The following is a 20,262-nucleotide window of genomic DNA, read 5'->3' on the forward strand; positions in this document are numbered from 1 at the left end:
TCACCTAATTTTCCTCTGTAGGAACTCCCAGAAATTTTGAGGCAACACCCACCGGGAGCCAGCGGCCAATGTCTCCTGTGTGAAGCCAACCATCCTTGTCCAAGGCTTCCTCTGTCTTCTCAGGGTCCTTCAGGTATCCCTTGAACACATTGGTGCCCTTGATGCAGATCTGCACATAAGATGGTACAAGGTGGTGACAATAGCAAAGGCTGCTGCAAAACACCTACTTTCCTACCACCTTGAATCATTTGATGCTTTCCACTAATGTATGAAGAGCACCAGATTTTAATCCCCATTGTGGGGACTGGAAAGTTAGGCTCAGAGACACTGAATTCCTTGCTAAAATTCTGAATAGAATCAAACACAAACCTGTTCACAATTGTGTGCTTTTTCTGATGCAAACGTCCCCACTATGATTGTCTGAAAATGACTGCCCAGCACAGCCTACCCACCTGTCCTTCGTTGTTCACTGCAAAGTAGTTCATATCAGCCACATCTTCCAGCTTCACATGATTGCAAGCGATGGGGACTCCAACGTGGCCTAAAACACACCGTACTGAATCAGCCAGGGTACCGTGAAACGGTGATAATCCCAGCCATATTTCAGAGAGATTTATGGATTGACTCTAAAGGAACAAAACTGAAAAGTCATCTGGCACCAGTGCTGGAGAGCCAAGATGGGAAGACCCGGACCAAAGCTTAGGTTTGGCATCTGCCACATTCATCCACAGCACTGAGGTTATCTAAACGCCTGCGTCCTAGTTCATCCAGAACTCCTCCCAACCACTGAACCTCCTGCACAGTTGACAAAGAACCTACCTGATTTCCAGTCCCCAGGTGATGTAATTGTACAGCCAGCAGTGCATTCTGTTTGACCGTAAGCTTCATATACCTGCGCAAACCAAAGAAGGGCTTTGAGACTTACTCAAGATAAAGCAGGAGCCGGCCGTGCCCTATGGCAAGACATGAGGAAAGCAAGGTCTCTGAGAGTTGGAGGACACTTAGTGTCCTAATACCTTGAATTTATGCCTGAGCTGCTAAATCTTTACAACTGTGGATTCACTCAAAAACCAAAAGGGTCCAGAAATAGACCAAAGTGTGGAAACATACTATACTTTGGGAAATGTGGCATTTCAGGCTGATGGAAAAAAGCAAGTTATTCATTGAGTGATGGGCAACCCAATGGCAATCAGACTTGAACCAAGGCAATGGAGTGCTACTGAAGGAGCTGAAGAAAGTGAGTAGCATTTTTTAAGGGAAATAGCTATGGTTTGGAACAGGGGTTGGCAAACTTTTTGTATATAGAACCAGATAGTGAATATTTTTGACTTTGTGAGCCACTTGGTCTGTATTTCAACGACTTAACTCTGCCAGTGTAGCACCGAAGCAGCAGTAGACGATATGTAAATAAATGGGTATGGATGTGTTCCACTGAAATTTTACTTATAAATACAGGCAACGGGCCAGATTTGGCCTGTGCTGCAGTTTGCCCGCTCCTGGTATAAAGGATAATCTTGACTGGAGAGGGGATGTGGGGACGTAAGTGCATGGGCTGCAGTGGGGCTATGGCCTGTCATAGGCAGAGCTGGTGGAGAAGGAGAGGAAGGGGTGTGGCAATAGGACCTTCTGACCTATTGGTTTTAGGGAAAGGAAGGTATTAAGACCGGCCAGGAGGATGCTAGTTTGAAAGACCAGAGGAACTCTGACCTTGGCATCAATTCAGAACCTTTTTTCTTTTAACATCTTTATTGGAGTATAATTGCTTTCCAATGGTGTGTTAGTTTCTCTGTATAACAAAATGAATAAGCTATATGTATACATATATCCCCATATCCTCTCCCTCTTGCATCTCCCTCCCACCCTTCCTATCCCACCCCTCTAGGTGGTCACAGAGCACCGAGCTGATCTCCCTGTGCTATGCGGCTGCTTCCCACTAGCTATTTTACATTTGGTAGTGTATATATGTCCATGCCACTCTCTCACTTCATCCCAGCTTACCCTTCCCCCTCCTCGTGTCCTCAAGTCCTTTCTCTACGTCTGCGTCTTTATTCCTGTCCTTCCCCCCTAGGTTCATCAGAACCCTTTTTTTTTTTAGATTCCATATACATGTGTTAGCATACAGTATTTGTTTTTCTCTTTTAGGCCGTTGTTTCATTCATGTTGTGCATGTTGGCCGAATGAATGAACTACTTAGCCGTTTGTGGAAAAACAAATATGAGAGTGTATCTGTACTCAAGAGTGTATCTGTACTCAAAACAAATACGAGAGTGTATCTGTACTCAATTTACTAAATTCCAGGTGGAGCAGAGACTTACTTGGAAAAAAGTAAGACCGTAAGGCTACCAGAAAATCTGGATGAAAACAGATTTATGCAATATTGAGGGTTAGGAGGCCTGTCTAAACAATTACAGAGCCACATAGAAAAGGTGACTGACTACATACACATTTGAAACTTTTATATAGCAATACATAGTACAAAAAGGTGAGACTAGGAAAAATATTTCTAACACAACAAAGATTGATTTTATGACCATATGAAGAACTCCTAGGAAGCAAGGTGAAAGAGAACCAAATTGTCCTTTGCTCATTTTTCTATAAGTAAGTAATCGAGTAATTCATGAAAGAAATACAAGTGCCCGTAAGCAGTAGAAAAGATGTTTAGTGTTAATAAAAGAAACAAAGTTGCAATAAGATTTTTCACGTATCTCGTCGGCTAAGATTTAAGTGACTGAAAAAGCACTAGCAAGAATATGGGGATATCAGGACTTGTGCATTATTTGCATTAATGCATAAAAAAGACAAGACCTTTCTGGAGGGAAGTGTGATAATCTGCATTAACATGTAAAAAACCCATATACTTTGACCCAATAATCCCCACTCGTAAGGATTTCTCCTAAATTGATAACTGCATAAATATACACAAGTATCCTTATCACTTGATTATAATAACAAAAAAAAAGTGGTAAACAACTCTAGTGTCCATCAATAGGAGACTACTGATTTGGGTACGTTCAATAAACTATTACAGAACCATTAAAATGATGTTTATTTGACAAGGAGCAATGTTAATGGGCACTGTTTAATAAGTATTTTAGAAAACTGATGCTGTTTTTTAAAGGTTATACTCCATTTATAGTTATAAAATATTGGATATATTCCCCGTGTTGTACAATATATCCTTGTAGCTTACCTTATACCTAATAGTTTGTACCTCTTACTCCCCTACCCCTATCTTGCCCCTCCCCCTCTCCCCACTGGTAACCACTAGTTTGTTCTCTATATCTGTGAGTCTGCTTCTTTTTTTGTTATATTGACTAGTCTGTTGTATTTTTTCAGATTCCACGTGTAAGTGATATCACACAGTATTTGTGTTTCTCTGTCTGATTTATTTCACTTAGCATAATGCCCTCCAAGTCCATTCATGTTGCTGCAAATGGCAAAATTTTGTTAGTACTGATGCCATTTGTGTAAAGGTTTCTGTACACAGGTGCATTAAGAAGTGACTGGAAGGGTATTTTCTCTTGATTTTGAGATTTTGGCTGACTTTCTCTGTGGTACTTTTCGTCTATGTTTTCATTTTTATTTAAATAGTGAGCTTTATTTGTGCAAAAGTGAAATAAGCTATCATCAAAAAAAAGGTGCTTGGCTTACCGGACATCCCATTGCTGCCCGGAGGAACGTCAAGACAGGAGAGGAGATGGGGGCAGCTCCGGTGACCATGAAACGAACCTTCCCGCCCAGGCTTTCCTGTTTAATAAACACAAAAGACCTGCTGAAGACTATTCCCTTGGCTTCAGTTTCCTGTGTTGCAAAATGGGTAGAACAGCCTACCTACTTGGTGTTGTCATGAGCATTAAACTCGTTAATTTACACAGCACTTAGAATAGAGTCCAGCATTGTAGAAAAGAACTTAAAATGTTAGCTATTACTGTCACCACCATCCATAGCTGGGACCAGACCTGCAATTTATTTTTTTTTTGATTTCCTCAGATAATTTGTATTCTTGGGCCCTTCAAATTACCTGCAACCTCAACAGACCACCTAAGAGAATGGAAGTGCTAGAACAAGAAAAATCCACTTTCTGCTTTTTGACCAAATCCCTTTAGTGACAAAGTTGTCCAAGAGAGATCTCAAAAGGTGAGTGAACACAGAAAGTGCAAAAGGCTCTCCAGTTAAAGAGATGCTTGACCATCAAAGGAAAAGCAAAGTGTGCTGAGTCAGTGGGCAGCCCAGATACTTACCTGGCTCCATCCGTAATCTACCCAACGTACCTGGATCTTTGCAAAGACGAGCTTGTCCCAGACACTGTTGCGTCTGATGATACCCTTTTTCACTTCACTGAATTTACAGGCGACAGCCAAGTTCAACAAGAACTTCTTCAAGGGTGTCTTGGCTTCATTTTGTACCTGCAGAGTGACAGCTCCTCTTAGTTGGAAACCTATTGGAGATACTCACCAAGGCCATTCATCAGTGAGCAAGAGATAGTGCCTCCTAGCTTCATAAGGAAGAGGCTCTTATTCATGCACTGGTGTGCTGAATAATGATGAGCCCACACTAAGAAAGAAGTGAACTTAGTACATACACACAGAGCTCCAGCTCCTCCAAATTCCTTGTCCTTAGCAAACAACCTTGACAACTCAGATAGCATGTCCTCAAAAGGTAGTCAGCATCTATCTACACTAAAGTTACCTGGGAGTACTGATTAAACAGCTGATTGGGTACCACTGTTAGGACTTTTGATTCAGTATCATATGTATGTATGTAATGTCATAACATTACAAAGAAAACATCCCACTGGCCATTTTTGAAGATCGCTGGGGTACCAGTTCATTATTTTGAAGACTGATAAAGGAAAAAATCAAATAATTTTCATGCCTTTATGAAAGAATCTCAGCTAATGAAGGCAAGAGAAATGCTTGGATTAGAAAAATCACCATTTTGCCAAGCTTAATGAAAAACAGAGCAGTGATCAATGACAGCTAAAACTGTTATGTGGCAGTGGGATTCTGGCCCGACTCCTTAGTAGATCTGACCCTGGACAAGTTATTTAACCTCCAAGGTTCAGTCTCCTCATCTGTAAGTTAGGGATTATAAGTGTTGGCATGATTTCGTGGGCTTTGTAGAAATTAAATGATGGAACGCGTATGAAATATTTACTGTGGGGCCCGGCACCTCAGCAAGAAGCACACTAAACCAGTAAGTGTTATGAAACCAGAGTAACAATTTACCAGTAAGTCAGCTGAATTTTGAGGGGCTCCCCAACTCTCTGAATTAATCTCTTTCTCCAGATCACATCCAAGTAATCTCATCCAGAGGAAAGGGAGTTTCATCTGTTATGGTCTTTCATGGCTGCACTTGTATGTGTGGCTATAAGTGGATGCTGGTAGGGGTTGGGGGTAGAAGTGGAGCACGTTTCTTAGTAACATAGAGTTCCTAAGAGCTTTAGTCAGGCCTAAGCCCCAGGCAGCTCCGGCAGCTCAGGGCCAGCCCAACAGAAACAAGGTTAGCACCTTATCATAGACCCTGTTAAGGAGTCGGGGAACCGCGGGAAAGACTGTGGGCTTCAGGGTCTTCATGTCATCAGGCAGCAGCCGAATATCTCCTTGGAAGAATCCAACTCTGGCTCCACAAGAGTACACAACAGCCTAAAAACAAAACCAAAGAGCAGAGCTCAGAGCCAAAGGACCACTTTGGGTGGGGTCTGTATGGGACAGAATTGAGGAGGTCCATGGGCACTTTTCTCTGGACAGGACACCCGACCCCTGAAGTTTCATGTACCCAGAACTGAGACCCTACCCCCTAGGCAAGATGGAAACTCACTTCTGCTGAGGTGGCGGGACAGGTAAGACAGATTCTGAGACTGAAGGCCCAGCCCTACTCTGCCCACAGCTCTGGGTGAGGGTCTAAGGCATCATCCTTTGTAAGAGACCATTCGTTATGTAGCACTAAGAAAAAACACTGCCACTCAAACTAGAACACGCCTACAATTGTAAGACCATCTCAGTTTCAGAAATGGTAAAATGTGAAAAAATATGCTTATTAGAATTGATATTTTATTAATCAGATATCAACACTTTAGCCCAAGGAACTGAATCTTCCATTTTGGCATTTCATGCATCAACAGATAAGCTGGTTGAAGAGGTATTTAAGCAGGGATCAGAGAGAGGATTTTCCACCCCTAATAACACCTGTGTTTTTGCTTTCGGTTCTCAAATCAGCCTCAGAGTAGCCTAAAAGCTTGGCGTCCACTCACAGAAGGCCAGCTCTCCCCCCAGTTGCTGCACAGTCCTCAACAGCTCCACTCTGGACACCTTACCTGGATCAAAGGCTCCTTCTCCACCCCTCTGTGGGGAACTCCTTTTCTCTAACCCTAGGTCTTTTCAAAAATTCTAACCCAAATAAAAGAAAAAAGAAAAAGCAATGCCTCGTATCCCTGCTCAGAATTGAGGGTAGATAGTAAGTAAGCTCCCGGCTATGAGCTCCCTGGACTTGCAGGCACCCTGTGTAAAGGCAGGAGGAAGCATTTCCTCCGTGGGACACACAGACTCAACAGAGGAAGGCTCTGCTGCAGGTTAGGGGTGATGCCAAGATTAGGACTCAGCCATGCCAACTCCTTGCCCATGTCCTTCACATTAGAGAAAAGATTGTAAATGTTGCAGAGCTGCCTTTGGAATAAACGTGGGACTAGCAAGTCAGGACCCTCTTTTCACATACCTGCTAGGAATATAGGATCCTTACCTGTACAACCCTCTCAAACATATGAGCCAAGGGGAGGTAGGATATGGTCACGTCCTCAGAACTGGGCTCAAAAGTATGCTATAGATCAGGAAATGGAAAGGAGACAACAGTGGATTAATGCCAACTTTCTCTTCCAAAGAAGATTTAAACACTTCTTCTTTCTAGGACTGCTGCATACAGTTGTACAGGTGTGCACTGTGCCCTAAGGGGTGCCCTAACTGCACTGAGTGCAGAGATCTGCAGTGACCCTAAAAGAGCAAAACTCTAGACAAAGATGCACCAGTATTTGTCCACACTCAGGCCTTCAACCTGTTTCTTCCCCCTCTGCCTCCTCTAACTTTAAAATCTTATGACAGATTCCCATTTTAACGAGGGCCTCCTTTTCAATTGACCACTGACCTCCACACATTTGAGAAAAGCAGCAGCATTTGAAACGATATTTTCATGGGTTAACATGGCTCCTTTGGGGTCACCTGTAGGAAACAAGAGGTGGAAAGATCTGTTAAATGGCTAATAGGTAGCCTTTGGCATTGAAATGAGGAGCTACATTCGATTGGTTCTGTTCCAGGGAGCCGAGAGCTTCTCCTGTCACTGTGTTTTTTTTATGAACAGTGTATGACTCTGCTTACGAATGATTGATGCCTCCACAGATTCTACTTCTGACAGCAGCCTTAGCCTTGTGCTACCACACAGGGCATAGCCACAGTCACAGACAGCAACACAGTCAAAAAGAAAATCCCAAGTAACCCGCCCCCCTCCCCGTGCTGTTTTCATGTTGAAGACTTCAGATCTAACAATATTACCTAGCCATCACTTTATAACCTGGGCACAGTGGAATGGATATAACTTCTAGATCATCATGGATCACGTTAAAATTTATTGAGCTCTAAAAGCTAGGTAACTACATACAGGGGAGAAAGAGGACGTGGAGTGATCTGTGTAGAACTACCACTGGGCTATCCTGATTGAGTGAAACCACTCCAGTGATGTCAACTTGAGAGAGTCTGGGCTGGGGGAGAAAGTTGACTTTCTGATCCCACCTTTAAGAGCCCTGAATTCCATAGCATGTAAACACCTCCCACCGTGTTCAGTGAAATTTATTTGCTTATGCATAGGTTTTTCTATGCAGGCATCTGTACTCAGAAATCTTAGATTATAAGCCCCGATGGATAGGGCTTATTGTAGGGTATTTTTACCAGCCCACTAGTGGTCAGTGGCTCAAGCCATGTGTTTGGCTGACCAGGGGCCTCTGGGGCAACTTCCTGGGCACTGACCTGTGGTCCCACTGGTGAAGCAAATGATGCTCAGATCTTCTGGTGCAGGAGGCTGGAGGGGAAAGCAGCAGGGCTTAGTCTACCGTGAGCTTTGAAAGTTGAATGTGGAAAGACTCAAATTTGGGCAGAAGAAAACTTACCACGGGGTTTTTGAAGTTCTCTTTGCCTAGATTCTGCATGAACAGGAAACCAAGAAAGACAGACATTAGTTGAGTTGGGAAGACTTAGGACAAATACAGCCCTCCTTTTCCCTTTTGCTTGAGAACACCTCTGTGGGAATACAACCAAAATTCCAACCTGGATCAGGCCCAGAGGCAACATTCAGGTACAGTGGAAGCCTTGGGGTAGAGTATAAGTTTCCTCTAGAGTATCAACTCAAGAGGGCCGATCCCAAATGTCCAAACGTCCCATCAGACTCCTATGGTTCAGTCTTCTAGGACCACTGCTAAATCGTTTTGAATAAAATGAACAGTTAACATTTCAAGGCTTACTACACTTTATATTACTGTCCTGAGCACTTTAGTTTCTCTCATATAACTCTTTACAACTCCTCTGCGAGGTAAGAACTATTTCATCCTCATTTTACAGAGGGGGAAAGGAAGATGTGGAGCAACTGGCCCAAGGTCACCTAACTAATGGGTGTGGAGCTGGAACGTGAACCTAGGAAGCCTGGCTCCAGGACCATATCTTTAACTGCCACCTAGCCTCTGCATTTATAAATCCTCTACTTGGAAGTCTGTGCACACTGACCACAGACCTTCCTCACCCACTGAGTTGTCTTGGGGAAATGATTCCCAACGCTTCACAGCATGAGTGTAATTTACTCTTCTCCTTCCACCCCGGAGAACAACAGCTTGCTCCCTTGTGTGGAAGTCCTGCAAGCTGCCCACAGCATCAGCGCAGCCTTCCAGCTGTGAGCTGACTTTCAGACCCATACCTCAGCATCAAGCAGTGATAAGATCTCAACTCCGCATTTCTCCCCTCTCTTCTTCAGGTCGTCCTCAAAGGGATCCATGAGGATGATCAATTTCAGGCCCGGGGTGAGGCCTTTTTCCACATTCTTAATCAGGGCCAATGCCTTTTGGGGCGTGTCACAGATCACCGTGGCGATCTCAGCTGAAAGCAGAAATAGGGCCGGGGGTTACCCTCCTGCTTTGCTGTGTACCCGATTGTCTTGCAAAGAGGAAGAGATTCTTGAAAATTTCAAAGCCACTGGGTCCCCAAAGGAGATTATGTCTGTAAATCAGATTTGTAATGTATAAAATCTGAAACATTCCACTGATAATAAATAAGCTTAATTGAAACAGAAGCACTTAATTTCCTTGCATGCACTTAACAGTTTATAGTTTCTAGAGGAGCCCCAAAATTCCTTCTGCTTAAGAACACAGACAACGTGTGTGAATCATGTAGATGTGGTCCTGCCGATGTGTTTTACCTGGGGGAGAGGGGAGGAGGGATTAGAAGGTAAAGGAGGAGGCAAGGGGGATTTTAGCAGACAAGCATTTATGATTTTTAATGTTAGCATTTGCTTTGATACTTGTTTACACAAATAGAAACCTTCTGATTATGTCTGTAGTTCAAATGGATCTACTCACTTAATCTACTAGTTCTGGGACAGAAAGTAACATCTAGTATATGTCTTATTTGCCCATTGAACTTGAACTTGTTTCTCTAACAGTGGTAATTTGGTCCACAGACTCAGCATGGACATTGGTACATGCCGGTGAGCTATACTGACTTTGATTTATAAGAATAGGAAATTAAACTAGTAGTTTCACAGTGATACAGTCAATTAAAAAGTTATTCACTAACTGTGGCCTTTCATCCAGGGTTGCCAGCAAAAATAGTCTTTGCTAAACTATATTGTCATACTAAACTACCTTTGCTAAACATACTAAACATGTCATACTGAACATACTTTGCTAAACTATATTGTCATACTCCACTACCTTGAAGCATTTCATTGAAACTTCTATCTGATTATATACCTGCCTCATGGGCTTTTTGTAACTTCCCTCTAAATTATATCATAGGTACTACAGGACAAGAGAGACTTGAGCATTTTTCTGGCCACAGCATTCTAAGTCTGCTAACAAAAACAGATAATGAGGAATTACTCAGCATCAAGAAAGAATCAAGTTAAAATATAATAGCGACAGGAATAAAGACGCAGATTTAGAGAATGGACTTGAGGACATGGGGAGGGGGAAGGATAAGCTGGGACGAAGTGAGAGAGTAGCACTGACATATATACACTACCAAATGTAAAATAGATAGCTAGTGGGAAGCAGCTGCACCGCACAGGGAGGTCAGCTCGGTGCTTTGTGACCACCTAGAGGGGTGGGATAGGGAGGGTGGGAGGCAGACACAAGAGGGAGGAGATATGGGGATATATGTATACATATAGCTGATTCACTTTGTTATATAGCAGAAACTAACACACCATTGTAAAGCAATTACACTCCAATAAAGATGTTAAAAAAAATGTAATAGCAAAGTTTTACCCTTGTTGACAATGTATATGACGGCATCTTCTCCCAAGGTGTCATACAGGGGGACAGCTACCATGGAGTATGTGTAACAAGCAAACTCAGAGATGACCCACTGTATGGAGAGAAGTTCAAATAAGGAATAGCTTATGCTTTGAAAAGGAAATGTGCTAATTCAGTCATTTAGTCAACAAATGCTTATTTGGTGGCTCTGTGTTAAAAAAAAAAAAAATCACCTTTTTTGTGATGCCCTAGGGACTGCCACTGCTGATGCTATAAAATATAATTAAATAAAGAAGATAAGATAGGTACAGAGACAACTATAAAACAAAGGGAGAGTGTAATAAGTTCTATCCATAAGGGTTATGGAAAGCATTAGGGAGTCTTGAGGTAGAGTCACACTCAGGGGTGGGGTAGGCTATCTGGGACTGCTTTGGGAAAAGTGACGGAAATTGGGCAGGGCTTTGAAGGACAGGTAGGATTTGGTCATGGAGATGGAAGCAGAGAAGGGATTCAAGGAAGAAGGAAGTGAATGAACAAAGATAGGACCGCATGACATCACTAAGTACACATCAGAAAGCATAAAAAGTGACAGGAAATGACTTGGAAAGGTGGGCTGGAATCTGCTAATGGCGAACCTTGAATGTCAGTGTAGGCATTATGAACTGAATTGTGTTCCCCCTAAAATTTATGTTGAAGCCCTAACCCCATTGCAATTGTTTTTGTAGATAGCTCCTTTAAGGAGGTAACTAAGGTTAAATGAGGTCATAAGGATGGGGCCCTGATCCAATATAACTGTTGTCCTTATAAGAAGAGAAAGAAACACAGGGGATGGCAGAGAAATGGTCATGGGAGGACACAGCAAGAAGGCAGCCATCTATAAGCCAAGAAGAGAGGCCTCAGGAGAAAACAAACCTGCTGACACCTTGATCTTGAACTTCCAAGCTCCAGGACTGTGAGAAAACTAATTTCTGTTGTTTAAGTCACCAGTCTGTGGTATATTGTTATGGAAGCCCTAGTAGATTAAGATACTAGGTTTGGTGTTAAGTTCCTGAACTAGAGTCAAGGATATCTCTTCTTACTGAGGCTGGGTGTAATGAAGATGAAGTACGTAGATGCACCTAAAAGTGCAGCCAGGGCCCTCTTGGATTTTTAGTTAAGCAACTGGCTTAGGTGAGCACATGTCATCCAACTCTTCTGAAACATACAAAGGCTTTCTCTGAGGATATTGGGTCTAATGACTTAACTTGAACTTGAAGATAAGCTTAATTCCAATCATCTTAATGTCTAAAGTCCATTTTCAACTCACTGTGGAAAGATGGCTACAGCTGGTCTCAGTAGCAATGGATGCCTTGGTTGCTAGTTCACGTACAATGTGCAAATTCCAATTCTAGTACAAACTCATCCCTTTCCACATCATCCTCAAGCTCTTACTTGCCAGTCCTTCATAGCTTCCTTATTTTCTTCATACAACAGACTGACTTAAAATGACACATAATGGGAGACATGTAAGAGAGGTCCAGTCACCTAGCAAATAGCACTAGACATTCAACCAGGATTAAAGAAGTCCTGCACTGTAACTTTTAAGTGGAACAATATTTAAAGAATCTGAGGTCTTTAAACAGCTTTGATAAGTCATCAGCAAGTGACAGAGTGCTGGATTTGGGGTAGGGTTTAAAGTCTTTAGACTTAGCCCTGACTCATTTCCTTGAGTTAATTTCAGCATGGTTACCTCTGGCCTATTCTGAGCAAAGATGCCAACAAAGTGTTCTTGTGATTGCTTATATCCTTTCTGCAAGAGACAGGAGCCCAGGTACTCTGCTCGATCAGACACCTACAAGTGACAGAGGTAAAGAGAGAGAAAAAAAAGCAGTCAAGACCCAAAAGAGATCATATTAGCCCAAGATAACCACATAAGCAAAAGAATTTATCCAAAATCATGGGCCTGACTTACCTGTTTGTAGGACAGCCATCTGTAGGGCTGGTTTCGTTTTCTATATCCCAAGCAAGGCCCATTGTCTAAAAACATAACATTAAATGAAAATCAGCTCCAGTTGCAAATTCTTTGGACCAGAGAAGGTTAAAGGAGGTTAGGAAGAGACAAGACACAAAGGATAAATCCAGTAAAGATGCGAGCTTCTCTTATGTGCCAAGGAAATTCAAACGCAGTAAGTACTCAGTTCTCAAAGGCAGAGGGAGCCTTGTAAACTACATTTGAAACACTTGGGAAATGCTACAAAACAAGGGTGGTTCCATGTTGGAATGTGTGACCTCCATGGTAACAGGCATTTGGGGAAAGCCATGAGTATGGACTAGCCCACATGAGGTGAACAAACAAAAGCTCACAAGTAAACACTAATAGACTATATCGGATAATCTCGGATTGAGCTTCCCTACAATGAAAGAAATATATGTTCATAAAAATTTAGAAAAAAATCAAAATACAAGTCATCAATAATCTCATCACATAAACACCATTGTTAAGGATGATATTTTCTTTCATACCTCCTTTGATAGTTCTACAGGGTTATACTCATTTCACATGTATATTTTGGTATCCTGCTTCCTTCCCCTGTTTGATATAAATATTCCCCTGTTATTATTTCTTCTCTGTAGAGATTTCAATGGCCTTATTATGGCCAAGTTATGAAGGGTTCTACCGTATAGCTGAATTTATCTCATTATGGGCATTGAGATTGTTTCCAAGATTGACACCTCAATCTTGGTAATGGTAATGGTATGATGCATATTTTCCAACTGATCATTTCAAAGTTAGAAAATTTTCTTAGAATAGAGTATTTTAAATGAAATAACTGTGTTGGGAAGGGTGGCAGCGGCTGGGAGTGAGGATGGTTGGTCACACGGCTCAGGTTTTTAATACCTGGCCCCACATTGCTTGGTGAAGCAGCTGTGACAATTTGCTTTTCTCCAACCAGCAATACATCAAGTCATAGACACTAAATAGTCTCTTTTTAATATGTCTTCTGGTTAAATAGGTTTTAAAATTTATTGCTTTAGGGACTTCCCTGGAGGTGCAGTGGTAAAGAATCTGTCCTGCAATGCAGGGGATGTGGGTTCGATCCCTGGTCAGAGAACTAAGATCCCACATGCTGTGGGGCAACTAAGCCCATGTGCCACAACTAGAGAGCCCACGTGCCCTGGAGCCCGTGCACCACAACCAGAGAAGAGAAAACCCTCACAACTAGAGAGACGCCCACGCGCCACAACGAAAAGAGCCCGTGGGCCACAACTAAGACCCGAAGCAGCCAAAAATAAATAAATAAATGAATAAAATAAAAATTTTTTTAGAAAGTTATTACTTTAGTCTAGGTTTCTTTAACAGCTATTAAAGTGGGGCCTTTTCCCTCATTTGTTAAGTTTTATCTGGTAATGTACTTCGCCCGTTTGTATGAGCGTGTCTTCTGAGATACTGAGACTCATGAAGAACTGCAAGAACACATACACATACGAGTACATACAGGAGCACACATGTACACACACACATGTACACACACACTGGCCATCAAGATTTTTACAACTTACATTTATTGTCTTACATTTGACAATAGAAGAATTACACTTCTGAACATTGAAACTACTCAGCCTTATTTAAAATTACAATAAGTCTGGGAACATCCACTTACTAGAGTAAATAGTAATTGCAGCCACAGAAGCCACGAAAGTCCATGATATTTGTTAGGCTAAGGAACAACTCTAACTGGCCGAGAAGACCCAACATCTAAGCCAGAATGAGACTGAGTTATTTTTTTTATTATTATTATTTTTTTGCAGTACGCAGACCTCTCACTGTTGTGGCCTCTTCTGTTGCGGAGCACAGGCTCCGGACACGCAGGCTCAGCGGCCATGGCTCACGGGCCCAGCCGCCCCGCGGCATGTGGGATCTTCCTGGACCGGGGCACGAACCCGTGTCCCCTGCATCGGCAGGCGGACTCTTAACCACTGCGCCACCAGGGAAGCGTGAGACTGAGTTATAAATAGAAAAGCAGAAGAGAAGGAAATTTTACATAGAGGATTTAGCCAAATTGCCAAGAGGAATTCAGGTCTAGCCCAAAGGAAGCATTCAAAGAGAAGGTTACTAGGAATTCAGAGGTAAATAAGTGAACTTCCAGACTAAGTGACAGAGGAAAAAGGAAAGAAAGCAGGAAAGAGATAGCCACTCTGATTAAAGAGATATTAAAAAAAAATGAATGTGGAGACTGTCCACAGGAAACGTTAGTTCTTTTTCTTTCTGCTGAAACAGCTGCATGAACGCTCAAGAAGTCAAGTCTCAGACTAAGACTTTCCCTGAAGCCACAGGCAAGTCCTGCTTTAGAGTTCACAGCCACTGCTCCAGCCTAGAGTGTGTGCCATTGGTGCTCTACCAACAGGATTGTCTGTACTGACATTAATCACCAGTGATAAGCACCATTTATGGTACCTAGCTTACTCTGTGCTAGGCATTTTAACTCATTGGGTCTTCCCAATAACTACTGTCATCCCCACGGTACCAAGAATCATGAAGGGCTAGACAGCTTCAAGCTCACTCAGTAAGTGGCAGAGCTGATGAAGGTGGGAAAAACTATACTGCATCTCCTTATCACTTCCCTGTTGATGAAAATACTAGCAGAGGCCCATGACCAAGGAACAAGTCAAATAACTGGCCCAAAGGGGAACCAATTGGGGTTTCATTCAACTCTGTGCCCTAATCAGCTTCAGTCTGATTAGCCAGAGTCCTGACCAGGCAACAGCCTAGCCTTTGATTAACTTAAGCAACTTAGATCTTCTGTTCTAAGACGTGGCCATCTAAAAAGAATCCACCCATTAACAACTTCTCAGCAAAACTGGGTCCCAAAGCTGGATAGAGTTGAAACTCCGGCATGCAGAATCCCTGGAAAGCTTTGTTAAAAACTCATATTCTTAGGTCAAACTATCTGGAATTCTAATTCAGTAAAACACAGTGGAGGGCTTCTCTGGTGGCACAGTGGTTGTGAATCCGCCTGCCAATGCAGGGGACACGGGTCCGATCCCTGGTCCAGGAATATCTCACATGGCGCGGAGCAACTAAGCCCGTGAGCCACAACTACTGAGCCTGCGTGCCACAACTACTGAAGCCCGCATGCCTAGAGCCCATGCTCCACAACAAGAGAAGCCACCGTAATGAGAGAAGCCTGTGTACTGCAATGAAGAGTAGCCCCTACTCGCCCCAACTAGAGAAAGCCCATGCTCAGCAACGAAGACCCAACACAGCCAAAAATAAATAAATAAAATTAAATTAAAAAAAACAACAAGGTGGAGCCAGAGGATCTATATTTTAAACATTATCTGCAGGTGATTCTCAACATGGATCATCTACTGGGTAGGGGTTAAAGATAGAGGTTAGGGCTGATGTATTCAATCCCAGTTGTAGACAGACATGTCATTTTTCTATGGAAATAGCCAGGATGGATTTTTCAAGCCTACTTACATGAGAAGCCATTTTAACTTTATCTGTTTAGTTTAAATTGAGTATTGAAATAAAATTTCTAAATGAAGCAGTGTTATGTGCCACATATTACACGCTCAATGACTTGTTTCTAGTTACAATAACAACACATGCTCAGTGAAGAAAACTTCAAAAAATGGAAAATCCCAAAGGAAAGTCTATTGTATTAGCTATATACTATCTTAAGTTGTCAAATAAATAAAACTAATGGTTGCATTGGTTTGTGTTTGTTATTTGCCTGGAAGTCTAAATCAGTACTAATTTGGAGCCAGAAATAGTAAGTACAGTCCCCTTTAGAGACTTTACTCCAGACAAGGAAAGGTTTACAAAAACCTTTCCTTGTCTGGAGGTGCAACAACTTTTATAAAACACTTAAGAGCTGACGTAAAATAGAATAATCTAGCCAGGTAGACAGATTTAAATTTCAGTATCAGTGTCAACATTTTCTAGCTCTGTCTCCTTTGAAATGTTCCTGAATCTCAGAGTCTCTGTTTCCTTGCTTTAAAAAATGGGGGTGAGGGACTTCCCTGGTGGCGCAGTGGTTAAGAATCCACCTGCCAATGCAGGGGACACGGATTCCATCCCTGGTCCAGGAAGATCCCACATGCCACGGAGCAACTACGCCCGTGCGCCACAACTACTTAGTCCGTGCACCAAAACTACTGAGCCCATGTGCCACAACTACTGAAGCCTGCACGCCTACAGCACAGGCTCCTACAGCCTGTGCTCCGCAACAAGAGAAGCCACTACAATGAGAAGCCCGTGCACCACAACAAAGAGTAGCCCCCACTCGCCGCAACTAGTGAAAGCCCGCGCGCAGCAGCAAAGACCCAACGCAGCCAAAAGAAACCAAACAAACAACGATGTCGCAACTAAGATGAGACGCAGCCAAAACAAACAAATAAATATTTAAAAAATAAAAATAAATAAAAATGGGGTGATAGCAACTAACCCCTGTAGAGGAAGATAAAGTAGATGATATCCGTGCAATACGATAGGCTGTTTAGCACTCGACTATTAAATATTGTCATAGTCATAATTAAAAGGCAGAAGGGAAGGGATGAGAAGAAGTCACAGAGGTAAACCTCCGCCTGGACTGAATATCACCCAAAAGAAAAAAGTTATAGGGAGAGTTATAAGCCAGTTGATTTTGAAAGGAAACCAGTGTACCTAGCATCATGTTCAATGATACAAGACAGAATTACTGAGCCTTGATATTTTCCAAATGACCCTACCAAAGGTCACGTGGTGATGTTTCTAAGAAAGTCCAAAAGATAATTACCTTCTGTGATACTATGGGCAGCAGCATGGGCCAGCAGTATGGCACTGGGGGCAAGGGCGAGGTAAGAAGTCAGGAGGTCTGCATACTAATTCTGGCTCAGATTCTATAATGCAGGGAATTGCATTTATGAAAAGCATGTTCCTAAACAAATATAATGTACTAGTGAATTAATCAAAATACTTTCCTACTGTTAACTCTTTAACAACAACTTGGCCAGGAAGTTCTCCTTGTGTTAAGTGAGAAATAGGTTCAGAGAGGCAAAGTCGTTTATGTAAAGTCGCACAGCTGGAAATAGAAGAACTGGGTTTCAAACCCAAGTCTGTCCTACTACACAGTTTACAGCACCCATCCTGATTCTGTGCTCACGTCCCCTCCACGCTGTATTTGTGATTCTTCTTGGACCACCACATTTAAACAGCTAGAGTTTTAGAAGTGAGACTGGGAAGGAGAGGTACGGAACAGGACCCCACCTTGGTCTTACAGGCAAGGTGAGACATCCAGGCTTACCAGACACAGCAACTCCTCTTTGGAAAACTTCATACATCGTCTTGGCATCTGAGAAGTAGTAACGTATTAGGTCATTGTCCTGGCAAGGACCTCTCCGTGCTCCTCCCTAAGACACAAGACCAAGTTTAGGTTAAGACTGAGTCTTTCCCCACCCTTTCCAAACCCTTATGGATTGAACTGAAAAGAACATAAACACTGACTATTGAGGTCACAGCGATGACCCTTTTAGTACTCAGTCAATCAATTTTTTAAATCTCCAAATTGTGGTGTCTTCATATCAGAGAAATCCAGAGGTTGTCACAGTTATGTTTTTGGCAATCTCCCCCCACCTCCCTAGGCATACACGCATGTGCATGCACACACACACACACACACACACACACACACAAAAGAGATAATATTATAGTTATATCGTTTTAAAAAAATCATGTGAAGTTTAAACATCTATCAAATGCATACTGTGTTCCAGTCACTGGGCAACTACTGTAAATGCAAAGTGAGTTAAGACAAAATTACTGCCCATGAGCGCCCCATAAATGAGAGTTTTTGGAGCTGGGATAGGGTGAGAAGGGAAAAACATGCAAATATAATACTGTGATGTACATGCTGTAATAATGGTTTTGGGAGATGAATGAAGTGAACAATTCTGTATCAAGTAGAAATGCTACAGAGAAGAAATAACATTTCAATAGAGACTTTGAAGATAAGTAAGCATTTACCAAAATGATGAGGTTTCGTAGAGCAGAGGGAAAGGAGGATAATTCAAAGTGAAGGAATAACCTGAACAAAGGCACAGAGGAAGCAACAAGGATTTACTGTATAGCACAGGGAGTTATACAGTGTCTTATAATAACCTATAATGGAACATCATCTGCAAAAAAACCCAAGAAACAAAAAACACTATGCGTGGCTTCCCTGGTGGCGCAGTGGTTGAGAGTCCGCCTGCCGATGCAGGGGACACGGGTTCGTGCCCCGGTCCGGGAAGATCCCACATGCTGCAGAGCGGCTGGGCCCGTGAGCCATGGCCACTGAGCCTGTGCGTCCGGAGCCTGTGCTCCGCAACGGGAGAGGCCACAACAGTGAGAGGCCCGCGTACCGCAAAACAAACAAACAAACAAACAAACAAAAAACACTATGCTGTACACCTGAAACTAACACAGTATTATAAATCAACTATACTTCAACTAAAATTAAAAAAAGAAGGTACAGAGGCAAGAAAGCACACTGAAGATTCTGGTGGGCAGCTCGAGAACAGGGTATTTGAGAAAGAGGGAGTAGCTAGGGACTTGTCCAGAAATGTCAGCGGAACTACAGGATCAGACCCTGATTTAGATCCTGGAGCTGCAGTAAGAGCTATAGGCATGGTTCAACCTTCATGAAAGTTAGTTTAGAGAAGCATAGGCATCAATTAAATAAGCATTCAAAACTGTAAATTATTACCAAGGTAAGGGCTATAAAAGTACAAGGTAATCCATGAGGCTAAAACAAGAGATCTGACTTAATCTGGAGCACCAGGAGATTTCCATCAGATGTGACATTAAGTCAAGACATCAGAAATAAAGTTCTTTTGGGACTTCCCTGGTGACGCAGTGGTTAAGAATCTGCCTGCCAATGCAGGGCCCACGAGTTCGAGCCCTGATCCAAGAAGATCCCACATGCCACGTAGCAACTAAGCCCATGCGCCACAACTGCTGACCCTGTGCCCTAGAGCCCGCATGCCACAGCTACTGAGCCCACGCACCTAGAGCCTGTGTTCCGCAACGAGATGCCACTGCAATGAGAAGCCCGCGCACCACAACGAAGAGTAGCCCCCGCTCACTGCAACTAGAGAAAGCCTGCGCACACCAACGAAGACCCAACACAGCCAAAAGAAACCATTAAAAAAAATAAATTTAAAAAAAAAAAAGAAATGAAGTTCTTTTTCTAGAAAAGAAAGATGGGGTCTTGCTGTCTACTTACATAGATGGACTGAGGAAGAAGGAAGAACGAAAGATGATTCAACTCAACTTTAGGCAATTGGGTAAGAAGAGATGCATTTAACTGAGATAGAGCAGGAAGGGAAGCGGGAAAGGGTGCATGCGTGTGTGTGTGTGTGTGCGTGTGCGTGTGCGTGTGTGTGTAAGGGAGAAGACATGCAGTACAAAGATGTGTGGAGCCTGAGGTACCTGAGTGTCACTGAGATGGACTGGAACTCAGGTGAGGTCAGAAGTAGAAAGTCAGATTTGGGTGTCATAGACTTTTAGATACGTATTCATGTCATAGAAGAGGAGGGGTTTTCTCAAAAGAAGTGAGGATTGAAAGCAGGGACTGGCAGACTATAATCTGGGGCCAAACATAGCTTGTCACTGTTAAAATAAAATTTTATTGGAGCACAGTCATGCGCATTCATTTACATATTTTCTGTGCTTTCACGCTATAACGGCAGAGTGGAGTAGTTGCGACACAACCCACGTGGTCTGCAGAGCCTAAACTCTTCACTATCTGGCCTTC

At 42.7% G+C, this 20,262-nt stretch overlaps 1 protein-coding gene and 1 long non-coding RNA gene across 6 annotated transcripts in view; one reads left to right on the forward strand and one right to left on the reverse strand.

Moving 5' to 3' along the window:
* ACSL5 (acyl-CoA synthetase long chain family member 5) overlaps window positions 1-20,262 on the reverse strand; it is a 44,968-nt gene that overhangs the window by 4,406 nt on the left and 20,300 nt on the right. For all 5 annotated transcript variants that reach the window (XM_067709398.1, XM_067709399.1, XM_067709396.1 and 2 more), the window contains 15 exons: window positions 17,773-17,878; window positions 12,456-12,520; window positions 12,234-12,335; window positions 10,517-10,616; window positions 8,950-9,128; window positions 8,153-8,185; window positions 8,013-8,064; window positions 7,138-7,211; window positions 6,739-6,816; window positions 5,511-5,645; window positions 4,272-4,406; window positions 3,652-3,747; window positions 820-892; window positions 453-541; window positions 53-169 (listed from right to left, as the gene is read on the reverse strand). In XM_067709398.1, coding sequence (XP_067565499.1) covers window positions 53-169; window positions 453-541; window positions 820-892; window positions 3,652-3,747; window positions 4,272-4,406; window positions 5,511-5,645; window positions 6,739-6,816; window positions 7,138-7,211; window positions 8,013-8,064; window positions 8,153-8,185; window positions 8,950-9,128; window positions 10,517-10,616; window positions 12,234-12,335; window positions 12,456-12,520; window positions 17,773-17,878 — 1,434 coding nt within the window. The remainder of the gene's footprint in view (window positions 1-52; window positions 170-452; window positions 542-819; window positions 893-3,651; window positions 3,748-4,271; window positions 4,407-5,510; window positions 5,646-6,738; window positions 6,817-7,137; window positions 7,212-8,012; window positions 8,065-8,152; window positions 8,186-8,949; window positions 9,129-10,516; window positions 10,617-12,233; window positions 12,336-12,455; window positions 12,521-17,772; window positions 17,879-20,262) is intronic.
* LOC137208767 (uncharacterized) lies at window positions 166-9,138 on the forward strand. The gene is made up of 3 exons (XR_010935756.1): window positions 166-1,237; window positions 3,991-4,137; window positions 9,007-9,138. It is a non-coding gene; the product is annotated as an uncharacterized lncRNA (long non-coding RNA).

Source organism: Pseudorca crassidens, chromosome 16 (genome assembly GCF_039906515.1).
Source record: "Pseudorca crassidens isolate mPseCra1 chromosome 16, mPseCra1.hap1, whole genome shotgun sequence".
NCBI classification, from domain to species: Eukaryota; Metazoa; Chordata; class Mammalia; order Artiodactyla; family Delphinidae; genus Pseudorca; species Pseudorca crassidens.